This window comes from Trichoplusia ni, chromosome 2, assembly GCF_003590095.1.
Source record: "Trichoplusia ni isolate ovarian cell line Hi5 chromosome 2, tn1, whole genome shotgun sequence".
In the NCBI taxonomy this organism is placed as follows: domain Eukaryota; kingdom Metazoa; phylum Arthropoda; class Insecta; order Lepidoptera; family Noctuidae; genus Trichoplusia; species Trichoplusia ni.
Genome location: NC_039479.1, coordinates 5,298,567 through 5,311,108, shown reverse-complemented (window position 1 = coordinate 5,311,108; position 12,542 = coordinate 5,298,567). Strand labels below are relative to the sequence as shown.

The 12,542-nt window shown below is 33.6% G+C and overlaps 1 protein-coding gene across 1 annotated transcript; it reads right to left on the bottom strand.

Annotated features, from left to right (window-relative positions):
* Nucleotides 1-3,178: 3,178 nt before the first annotated feature.
* LOC113504671 lies at nucleotides 3,179-11,838 on the bottom strand. The gene is made up of 5 exons (XM_026887091.1): nucleotides 10,474-11,838; nucleotides 9,622-9,723; nucleotides 8,211-8,432; nucleotides 4,403-4,559; nucleotides 3,179-3,591 (listed from the first exon to the last, which is right to left on the bottom strand). Exons 1-5 carry the CDS (start codon nucleotides 11,435-11,437, stop codon nucleotides 3,492-3,494), a joined length of 1,545 nt encoding a protein of 514 aa, XP_026742892.1. The 5' UTR covers nucleotides 11,438-11,838; the 3' UTR covers nucleotides 3,179-3,491.
* Between the last annotated feature and the right edge of the window lie 704 nt (nucleotides 11,839-12,542).

The window sequence follows — 12,542 nt, the reverse complement described above, 5'->3', positions numbered from 1 at the left end:
AAAACCCGAAACTTCGCCGTTAGTGTTAGTCTAAATAGTATCCAATAGCAAATGCAATTTAAGATACGTAATACAACAGAGCCACCAATGAAACACGAATGCTTGCTCAGTAGTATTGCATATCTAAAACGGTAGAGTCATTTGTATATAGCTTAAAATTATGATGCCAAAAATGGTATCAAATCTTTCAGATGTTGACCATTTTCATTGACAATAATAGCAAAAAGTATTTGGATACCTTAGATCCTTTTCGTTGGTTTTTTCTTAATATATTTTACACTAGCTGTTGCCCGCGACTTCGTCCGCGTGGTTAGACTTAGAAGATATAAGTTATAATTTATACCTGCCTTCTATCTATCTATCTGCCTTCTATCTATCTTGTAAGATTCAGTCAGCGTTTGCAATGTAAGCGCAAATATTGTAGCCTATGTGTTATTCTGATGTATAAGCTATATTGTGGTAAAGTTTCATTCAATTCCATTCAGTAGATAGTTTTTACGTGAAAGAGTAACAAACATCCATACATCCATACTTACAAACTTTCGCCTTTATAAAGTAGTAGGATGGAGACACCTGGTAAAAACCAAGGTTCATCTATTTGAATAAATTGTTGCTGTGCGGTTCATGCCAAAAGTGAAGAACTGAAAGTCAAAATCTACAATCGGCTACAACCACCAAAATTTTGTAATCACATATCCGCTTTGTGCGCGATTCTTCTCCAAGTAGATCGGTTAACTAAGCAAGTTGTTTCCTAACCATCTTCTTAGAGTATTTATTCACTCATGCAGTAGTAAGGGCGTTGCTACCCTCAGGATTAAAGTAGTCGCTGTGACTTAAATCTGTGAAGACATCACCATCATCATACAGAGAACATTCTGGAATCCCCTCATCTCATCGTCATTTTTTCACCCCGGAAATATTTCTAAACTACTCTCTTCAAACAACTGTCTTTTGATGCCATTAAATTAATCTGATTTATCTACCATAGAAACTATGTCCCATTAAAGTTTTCTACCATTCCGGAACAAAAACTGTACAATGACACATTTTAATCGTTTCGTATAATAATAATCGCATTTTTATTGCTCCATTACTTTGTCCCAATTCTTAACCTTGCAAAGGACTCATGAGCGTCGCGTCTGATTTCATTTGTCACTTAAGACTGCAATAAGAGTAATATATGACCATATCCAAATAAGAGCAAAATATGACTATACTCAAATAAGATCAAGGGCATGTGTATTGATGCGATACAGTTATTGTCTGATGCAGATTATTTGGCATTTTGTTTTATTTCTTACTTATTCGAAGTTAGTTGCCGTGAAATATATTGTAGGCGGTTCTTTTATAGATAGAGTATGGATGTGGATTTTACTTTTATAATTATGTTTTTCGGGAAGACATCTTTTAATAGAATGGATGGAAGGTAAACTGATTTTATACTATTGAAATAAAAGACACGAAAACAAATTTAAAAAACATGAAACAACCAACGAAAAATGAAGAGAAGTCTGAGTTGTCCGATGTCCGCGATATCAATTGCACATGGTTTTTATTATTGAACTAATTTCTAATTTTAAAATATTTTTTATCTTTAGCAATGTCAGCTTACATTTATATACCTACCTATTTGAACATAAGAAAACACTTAAGATTACACAATATAAAACCGTTTCTTGTTTTAAAAAAAACACATCTGGCATCGATACAGCATTGCATGTTATATAAGAGAGAAAAGGGACCATCATCATTCATCAATATTATAAAATCAATAAAGTACCAAGCAGCCGAAATCTGACAATTTAGGTCACCGCCTGACTTTCGAAGAAAGTGGCACTGCGTTGCACAAACGGTTACAAATTGACCTGTTTAGGCAGACAGCTTGCATAAATCAGTCTTCATGTTCCATGGTAACTTAACCCTAATTAGGTAATTAGGATGCATCCCGAAATATATTAAGCAAATGTAGCAGGACTCTGTACCTTTAGCACTGCAAACAGTGCTAAACCTACAGAGTCTTCTTATCTTAATATTTTTTTAAAAGATTCCTCAGTAAGAATTTAATCCTTGTGTCGCGGGAGTTTCACAAACATAATATAATACATGTATGTGGGTGGGTTTTCCGTAGTGACCTCAACCACTCGGCTATGCATGCAGTTATAGTAAACATGTATGTCAATGTATTCTTGTAAATTCTACTTTTTTTGTATTTAAATTTTCTATTCCTGAAACATAGTAATCTTAAACGCCTTCCAATATTTACTTAGCAATTACATACACCTTTGAAATTGCTATTTTTATTATACTTTGTAATAGCAGTACCAGTTAACACTTACGTCACTTAGGCAACGTGAAACATACAAACGCAATCTCAAATTTGAATACAACAAAAAGTTTGAAAATAAAATTTCAAACATAATATTCTGTTTTCCAATCCCAATATTGTCTAGAGAGTGCATGGACTTTTATGCTGACTGTATGTAGGTACAATCAAGACAAAAGACAATACTCCAAGCGCTTGCAATTTATTTACTTTTATATTTATGCGACAGTCAAAAACTCCAGTGTCTATGACATTTTAAATCAATACGTCACGTCGATTACTCAACTGTTTCATGTTTACAGCACAGTCGCTTATTTTGGCATCCCTACAAATGCATTGTCACGTATCACTTAGATCATTCATGCTGTGAACTAAGTTACAGATAATGTTTTATAGTTACGTACCTACTGATATTGCTCCAATTTACTTTGTTTTATTCTGGTATTTAATTTTTGTATCGCAGGGATTTCAGAAACATTTCACAATCACAGCCATGCTCATTAATTTGATTATTGAATTTAATCACGGAATGAATAATTATAATGAGGAAATACTTTAAAAAGTTTGGAGTGGATTATACATCAATCAAAGTAACTTGAAATTCATAAAAACCGATTTATTACTCCAATATCAACATACAAACAATATTTTTATAATTCTAGTATTATGTCATTAGTAGGTACGGCGAATTAAATACTAAAACGACCCTTAAAATTGTAAGTATGTATATAAAATCTAAAACTAATATAAATCACTGTACAATGGCTTTATTTTATCATTATAATGACACGGACATTATGAAAAAAAACTGCATTTTTGAGCCTTAATAATATATATATATTTTTTTAATTAAAACCTGCTTTACATAGTCCTTCATTCCTACAGTTAAGTTGTCAAACATCACAGCTTTAATATAAAAGAAAATGTTTTAAATTCACGTTTAACTCATTAAAAAAAGAGTGCGGTAACCGTCACACGTGATTGAAGAAAAAAATATACTGATTTGTTTATAAACGATCTATTGACAAAACCAAAAATATTTCATGAAAACGATACAGAAACGTGAAGCCATATCGCCGTAACGGACTCCGTTGCATTGTCGTCCAGTTAACTTATAGTCAAGCGCAAAGAAGTTTTACATCAATAATTACATTTTTTTTTTTCGATTTTATAATGTAGTTACAAAGTTGTCATGTGAGTATTTCTCCTTTTCTTCTGGATTTTTCACTTCGTCTCGTAATTGTTTCTTGTGCATCGTATATAAGGCTCTGAAAAAAACACATGATTTTTTTTATTTGGTCCACAAATATTATTGATTATTATTCTCTAAAGCATTTTACCAATACAATAGTTGGAAGTTAATGGTATTGACCTTGGGTGTACCGTTCCGTACTGAATTTTCAATTATTATGCAGGAAAAAATACAAAAAAAATCATTTTAAGCCAATTTTCATTCATTCATCGGCCGTTGTAAATAGCAGAATTGGGGCCCTGAACATAATACGACAAGCGTTTTAGAAATCAAATATTGAATACAATATCGACAACTGTCCATGAGATCGGCCTTTGACCGAATAACGTGGTCAATTTAAAGTGACGTGAGTTATTTTTTTTGTGATAAAACCACAGAGAAGTTTGAATTCCGTCATGTATTGTAATTATATTATAACCTCGACCTTTTTAAGGCATCGAGTTTTGTTGATATTTAAATGGTTTTTGTTAGTCTTGAGTAGCTGGCAAGTTTGTATAAGTTTTGTCTTTTATGAGAAGCTTACTTTGATGTTATTATGTACATAAATTACTTATTTCCCTCATAAAATTATTTGTATTGTTATATAGTAGGTACTGTATCATATTGTAAAAAAAATGTTATAAGCTTTTATAAATATGACATTTTTTATAAAGCGTTAAATTTCCTTTTATGCATTTAAATTATAAAGTATGTATTATAATAATATTTCAACCGTATAAAAATGTCCCAAAAACAAATAAAGCAAACGCTTACCAAACTCCGCACCAATCATTTAAGGAGAAGCCATACGGAAAAACAAACGACGTCTATTAAGTGCAGGTACTCACATAAATATAATGAAGGCTGGTACTGTCATCGTTCCACCCAATATATAGACCGCTCCAGGAAAGGTTTCGACGGTATTCGAGAACAATTTACTGTACAGCGGTATGTATATGACAGGTATCAGTGTTTCCACAAAACCGATCAGCGAACACATTTTCCCTGAAAAAACATTTATTTGATTATGTAATTTTTCAGTAGAATCGTCGTATTGTTTTCTTTTCGTAAATCTGTTTGGGAAGTATTTTGTTGATGTGATCATTCATGCACATAAAATAAGGAAGGAGGTAAAAAAACGTGATTTAAAATGTATTTTCGGTGTGACATAAATAAATACATATATTTTTTTAATTTAATTGTTTTAAACAACACAGTATGAAGAGGTAAATTGCTTCAGAATAATCTTGGTCCAGGAAAGAACACCATTTTGTTTTGCCACGATAATCTGTGTGTATTCATTGGGTCAGTCATGTGTCAATGGAAGAACTTAAAAGCTAATTTAGTATTAGCGTATTATAATCATCGACCAAAAATGGGTTTTGCCCAAATGATTATAGATTGCTCAGGTATTTGTAATAATTTTGAACAAAAATCTTTCAATCAGATAAAATAAATACTTATTAAAGCGCCGAATTTGAAACGCCCTAAAAATAACCCAAAACAATTCATCTTTAGCCGAATTACAAGGACTGAGACGTTGAGCTGTTGAGTTTTCCTTCAATAGCGGATTTCCATAATATATCATTTAATGAGTAATTCAATTATTTATTTCTCTTATATTATATGTTAAAATCACTCAATTAAAAGCCCCACAAAACCGTTTACATGCTTTATTTGTATGTCGCATTTTCGCATCAAACTAAGCTGAGAACTCTATTGATTAAATCATCAATATTAGAGTATATTTACTCCTCCACTTTTACCCTCCGGGTTTCTAAAACACTGGTACTCAGCTGAAACCGGTTAGACTGGAAGCCGACCCCAACATAGTTGGGAAAAAGGCTAGGCCGATGATGACTTTTACCATCCACATTCCTATATTTATCTTAAATACAAAACAAGCTAAATTGAAATCGCTTAATCCGTTTTCGAATTGTGATGCCATAGACAGACAGACACGTTAACCTTATAAACTCCTTAAAAACAGCCAAGATAAAGTGTTATGAGATTATAGAGAACACTTTACACATCATATTTCACCTCAGTCTTAAAAAAAGTAAAGATTTGTTTCGTTTCAGTTTACGACTGATCGGGGAATTTAAGTGAAGCGGGAATACCCAAGGCGATGGTTACGTGTCTACGAATTTATTATTAAGACATATCGGATAGTGTAACATTTTTATGGATGTTTCCAATATTCGCATCCACACGGGTTCTATAAATCATAGAAACAGATTGATTCATTATTATTGTTGGTACTTATGTGAACGTTAAAGTATCAAAATACACTTGTCCATTGCAATCTGCAGTGTCATTGTAGTTCAGAAGAGAGATATGACTATTTTTTTTTTGTTCTGTGTTTGATATATTTTTCATCTGGCTGTAACTCGCGGGTCTGTAGGCAACAAATTGAAAATAATAACACTAAAATTTATTGTCACAACAAGTTAAATAATTGGGTTGAAGCTCTTTCATTCCGTTAAATTAATATAAATTAGGAAATGGAGCTAAATGATCCCACGGGCAGATACAATTCAGGATAAAACTATCTGTGTAGCAAATTTCATCTAAATCCGTTCAGTGGTTTTTGCGTGAAAAACAAATATCCATACATACAATCTTTCGTGTTTATAATAGTAGTAGAATTAAAAACATTCAAAAGTTCAAAATTTTTGCAACAACCCATTAATAATTACCATACTTTTTAGTATGATTTCAGTAACCCATTTCACTTCCAAGTCATTTGTTAAGACTCACACAATCACACAATCCGACCTCCAATGCGAAGCTACGTAAGACCAGGAATTTTAAAGGAATTAGGTGAATTGGTTCAAGGTTCAAATTCTTTTTAATTTACTTAAAAGGTCGGTAAGTAACTAGTATTCGAAGGATATGTACTTTTCGGGCAATAACTGAGTAACAAATGACAGTTGTAGTTGAAAATTAAAAAAAAAATATTCAAGCACAATTGTCGTTCGTTACTGGTAGTTAAAAGATAGTAAGTCCGACAACCACTCTGACCAAGGGGGGTAGGAGGACAGATAGGCTGTCACTCCTTCTAAAACACTGGTACTTAGTTACATTCTTTTAGACTGGAAGCCGACCCCAACATAGTTGGGAAAAAGGCTAGGATGCTGAGCATTCAGTGGTGCAACGTATTTAGTAATAGGATTCCGTTTTTGCCCTTTAATTAACCCTTAAAAATATAAAACCGTAATCACACCATACTTATAATTATACTGGATAATGCACAAGACAGTATTTTCATTACGTAATTGTACTCAGGAAGCTACAAAAACAAATACTTTTCGGGTGATCTTAAGTATGTAACAAGTTTCAACCGATTATTAGAAGACTAGCTGATGCCCGCGACTGCGTCATGTATGTATGTTATGAGTTATAGCTGCCCTGTTTTCACATTTTCCATTGTATCTTCGCTCCTTTTAGTCGCAGCGTGATGGTATATAGCCTAAAACTTTCCTCGATGAATGGTCTATTCAATACAGAAATATTTTTTTCTATTTGAACCAGTAGTTCCTGAGATTAGCGCGTTCAAACAAACAAACAAACTCTTCAGCTTTATATATTAGTAACTATAGATTCACACACAAGGATGGTTTGCTAAATCACTCTTAGAGAATCCGGTTGTCAGACCTTTTTTATTTATTATTATGAATGATAATAATAGTTATCTCGCACACCTTGAGACTGACATCAACATTAGAAAAACATAACTTATGGATTTTTCGTAAATTGTCCGGTTAACAAACTTAAAAAAAAGCTTTAGGAATCTAAATCTTTTTGGAGATGATTAATGTTTTTTTTACGTTTATATTGCGTTTACTATAGATTGTCATGAAAACACGAAAAGCAAAGAAATTAAAACTCAACTTAAATAGAAAAGTAACGTTATCATAATTATTCAAATTGCGCTACCAAAAATTTCTTTTTTCTTTCTTCCGATAGCTCGTAAGACGTATGTATATTCGACTAATCTATGAATATAAGTGGCTGCATGTTATGATTCAATTTTGATAATGATATTATATCTCAACTTTTCAAGCGTAGGGTAAAGACCTTAATGTAATTAACAACCTGTAATAGTTTAAAAGCCGAGATGCATTCGCTTCACCACTGACATGACAAGAGCCGAGAATTCATTTACAAATGGTAGTTCTATTTCAATTAAACTTAATATAATTTAGTAGAAGTCAAAGCTTTTACGCTAATTTACCGCATTTTCGATTGCGTTTCATTAAACACTGACTTATGAGTTTCTTGGTATAAATGCTTAAGATTGACTCAAACAAGCAAGGCTTCTGCAATATTTATTAAGATTTACACAGTAATATAGTTTTTTGTTAAGGTCTTTTAAATAACGCGTTTAAATAATTTACATCCCTTATCTTAACTTTAGTTATAGTACAACGTTACATGAATATTTTAACGTTAATGAATAATTCGCATTTTTAATTGCCCACAATTATTGGTGGAGAAGAAGGCATAAGAAACTCCCCGCCTTTTTCTCTTCTCGCCTACGTATCTATAATAACTAAGTTGTGTTACTAAACATTTCTCCTTCCTATTGATCGATAAATTTGCTTTGTATCGATCAACCAACGTGTATATCGATAAATATTAAACTCAACTCACCAACTTTATCGGGATCCACAACCTTGGTACCAAGAGATCTAATGGCTATCGCACCAGAATTTCCGAAGAAATCAAATACTGGCGCAGCGTACAACCATTCTCTTGTTGGGGCTAGCCCATAGATGTAGGCTGAAACTGTCTTGCAGGCTGTTGCTATGATACCCAGGAAACTGTCATGCATCTTCAGCTTTTTACTGAAAAGTGTGACAGCGACTGCCGAACCTGGAGCATAAAGAAAAAATGTGACGTTAATAGTAGTCAGCTGTTTTCCAAACTTTCTTTTTCTATACACGAAACCTTATTTTTTTCTCTATCCATTTTTTACCACTGCAAGGCAAAGGTTTCCCTTCTTCCACTTTTTTCTAGATGCTAGGCTAAGCTAACAATTTTTGCCCCGACATCAATATAGGATTAGAAACCAAAATCTCGATGGTTATGTAATAACAGCCGATTCAAATATGATCTTCGTTTTCGTTTCTTATGGATGGCGAATGGACTTGAATGAGGGATTTCAAGCATGAAACAGTATTCTAATTACAGTCAAAATATTTTCTGGGTATAAAAATGATCTATCCTTTTCAAATGCCTTTGTAACGGACCGCTTAAACAGAGATTTTCGTTACTCAGTCTTCGTGAATACACTCTTCAATGAGTCATAGCATTTGTTTTACCTAGTCCAATAATAGTACCCGCCAAGTTTTGTCGGGCAACACCAACTGCCTGCGGGCTATACAACTTCGGGTCAAGTGGTCAAGGAAAAAACTATGAAATTGAATTTTTTGCTCCAAGTCCTATTCAAATTAGTTTGCAAGGCTGGTCTAACCGCAAATGATGGCATCATGTAATGATGTATTATAACTACAAAGCTATGTGGCATCCTATTTCAAATAATCATTATGTTATGTGGTATTCAGAAGATAAGTACACGGATATCACTTGTAGTTTTGTGGTTTTGGAAAAATAAATCTTAATGACCTGTAATGAAGGTGTTGTCTTTGTCAACAGCATTGCAACACAATTGTCCTATTCAGATTCTGTGTTTATTTATTCTGCTTATTTGATCCTTTTGTCGCGAGGTTTCTCACAAACATTTAATTCACGTGCAAAAAGACACCCAGACTCACACAAATACTTGCCCTACCGGGGTCGAACCCGCGGCATATCGTGCTCCCGGATTTTGCATGGGGACCCTACTATTTTGACAATGATGAAGTCCAATCAAATTTCATCTCTATATTCAGAAAATTGTGACAAACATACATGATAAATTTATGTTGATAAAAGCTACTGGCTAGCTATAAAGTCATATTGTTGCAGTTGTGGAACCTCCACAGAGAACCACACGGAGAGGTTGATAACTGCAATAAAATTACTTAAAAAGGTACTGGTAGCCTCTCAAATTTGTACTAACCTGCCGTCCCCATGAGTATAGAGTATGTACTAAACATGCTGTATGCTACGACACCCATGTTGAACTTCGATAGCATGTACAAGAAGAGAACCGAAGTTTCGCCTGAAATAAAAGAAAAACCCTTAAAAAAAACATATGGATTGCTTTGTTTATAAACTATTTATTGACAAAAATAAAAACCCGACCTCTGCATTGCTGCATTGTCGTAAAGTTACGTCGCGCTTAAAAAACTTTAAGAAATATATACTCTTTAAGTTTACGAGTTTTTGTTACAGAAAACAAATAATTATCCGATTGACATGGTATCCGTATTTGTAAGACCCATGTAGGAATACCTAGGTGTTTAGTTTGTTCAACACCTGCACTATCTTTTTCTTCATGTTATTTTAGTCTGTTGTGTTATGTATGCGTACAATGTTCGCAATAAAACACTTTTTCTTTCTTTCTAGCTTTCAAGCCTTAATGTAACCTAATAGTATAGAGCTTCACATTGACTTTGATTGTGTACTGTTTAGTCATGTTACTTACTCTAATGGCAAAGTTGTGTAGATTAAAACAAATTATATCTATAAATATTTTTTAATCGAGGTTTCTATGTTTGATTCCGCTTTAAAGAAAATCTGTGTAGATAAACATTAACTTAATATTCGTATTTAATTGCCGTCAATAAACACTAAATATCAAGTAATTAAAAAAATTATTGGACGCTGATATCAATAATTAAAATAGAAATAATGATTCGTAAAGAAATTAGTCAACAACAAACTTACGAGGTTTTTCATGTTAAGTAAAATGTAGGCGTTAATCATTTTTTTTATAATCTAGTAAATATATAAAACATTGTCCGCTTACCGAAAACAGGCCCCATGATGATAATATGAGCGCAAATGACTAGAATAATTTGCTTCAACTGTCTCCCTCGAGTCATAAATACTAAAGAAATCGTATCCCACACATTCTTGGGATGGAAAAAGTTCAAAACATTCTCCATAAAAGTTCCCTCTAGTTTAACAGTTCTTACATTTTCGATCCTATAGAACGTGTATATAAACGCAATCACGTATAATCCAAGATCGATTCCGAATATTCCATAGTAACCAACAGCTTCTGTTAGGTATCCACTGATAGACGTTCCAAAAGGAACACCAAGAGTTACAATTATTCCAACCAATCCAATTCGGAATGTTCTCGACTCCACTGATGTGCTGTCTGCAATCAAACTGTACGAGCCCATCAAAGCTATAGCATAGCCTCCTGTTAAGGACGAAGGTAGTGCTTCTATTAACGCCGTTGCCCATAAAGGCCACTCCAGAAAAAAGTAAGTTGCCAAGAGAAGACCAAACGAAGATATAATTTCTCCAATAACTGGAATGAGCATCAAAGCTTTTCTGTTCCCTGTCTTGTCACTCCAAGCACCAACATTAAGAATGACGATGGCTGGGATACTGCTTTGTAAGGGACTCTGCCATGCTGTCATATCGGCTACAAGTTTTGTCGCATCTAGCTGCGCTTGATTTGTTATGGTATCATTGTCATCAATCAGACCAGAAACGGCTTTGTTGCAGATTTCTTCCGATAGCATTAGATCTGAACGGCATGCTTTTTCTATGTTAAGCTTTTGGACCGCTAAGCCCGACAGCGCGATCGGTATGACATAACACAGTAAAAATGGTTCTACAGTAAAGAAACTGAAGCAATTTCTAATTCTTTGAGAACATGTTACTGGTTCATCATCTTTTTTCTTCTCACGCATTCCATTTGTAGTCACTTCAGTACTGGGCGCGAGTTCGATACCTTTTTCATTTGTTTTGCTCATTTTGTTTTCATGTTATCACTTATATTCTCAACTTCACGAGTGCGTTTGTTTATAAATACATCTAACGACTGAGCGATCGGCCGCGGATCACCGAAATCATCGCGGAAACTTGTTTCTTATACTACACGAGTGTTGATACTTATTATTATGCGGGAGGTGATCCACCTAAACTAGTCTTTAAAATCATTAAGACGCTAAAGCTCTCATTGGTTTGATATTTTACGTCATACATAATTTAGGATTGGATTTTCAATAGATTAACAAGCGTATTGTGCTATACCACAATTTATGCAAAAAAAAAATTAGGATCGTATTTTATTTTAAGCAATTTGAAGAAATAGTTACAAATCAATTACAAATTATTAAATTTCAAATAATTTTAATCAAGCCTTTAGATTAGATTAGAATATTCTTTAGTGTAGGTACACCAAGGAATTGCAGCAGTGATTCTTAAATATACAGTGTTAGTTTACGTACTGCCATTATTACGAATCAATGTATAAAATATTATTGAGTCATAGTCCCATCCACCTGTATCCCGACAATTTTATTATAATAGTATCTTGCCCGATTTCAACTATTACTAGACACCAGCCGAATGTGCAAGACAAATAAACGCGCACAAACGTGTGCGCAAACACAGGTACACTCTTTGCAGTCTGCACCTTACCTCTCATAGCCCGATGACACGGCAGTTGGAGAGGATCAAAAAGAGATCGAAACTGGACCCACATTTTGTAATAAATACCTTTATAAAGAACAAGCCAGATTTATTACCATGCATTATTGCTACGTACTCATCCAAAACTCACAGTATTCAATATCATTTTATTCAGTTTTCATATTGTATCACGCTTTTGCATGACCAATATTCCGATTGTTCGAAAACGCATTGACCATATAATTTGGAAATCCGATCATAATTTGATTTGAGTGAACTAAATCGATTGACTGGTTGGATGAAACGCCTGTTAAATCGTAATACGAATTTGACGCGTCAACCCATTGCCGCCACAAATGCAACAGGCGTTCTTGTTGGAACTCGGTTTGAAATTCTGGAGATTATTTGCTATTTTCTATTTGTAAATGTTTCGGAAACAATTTT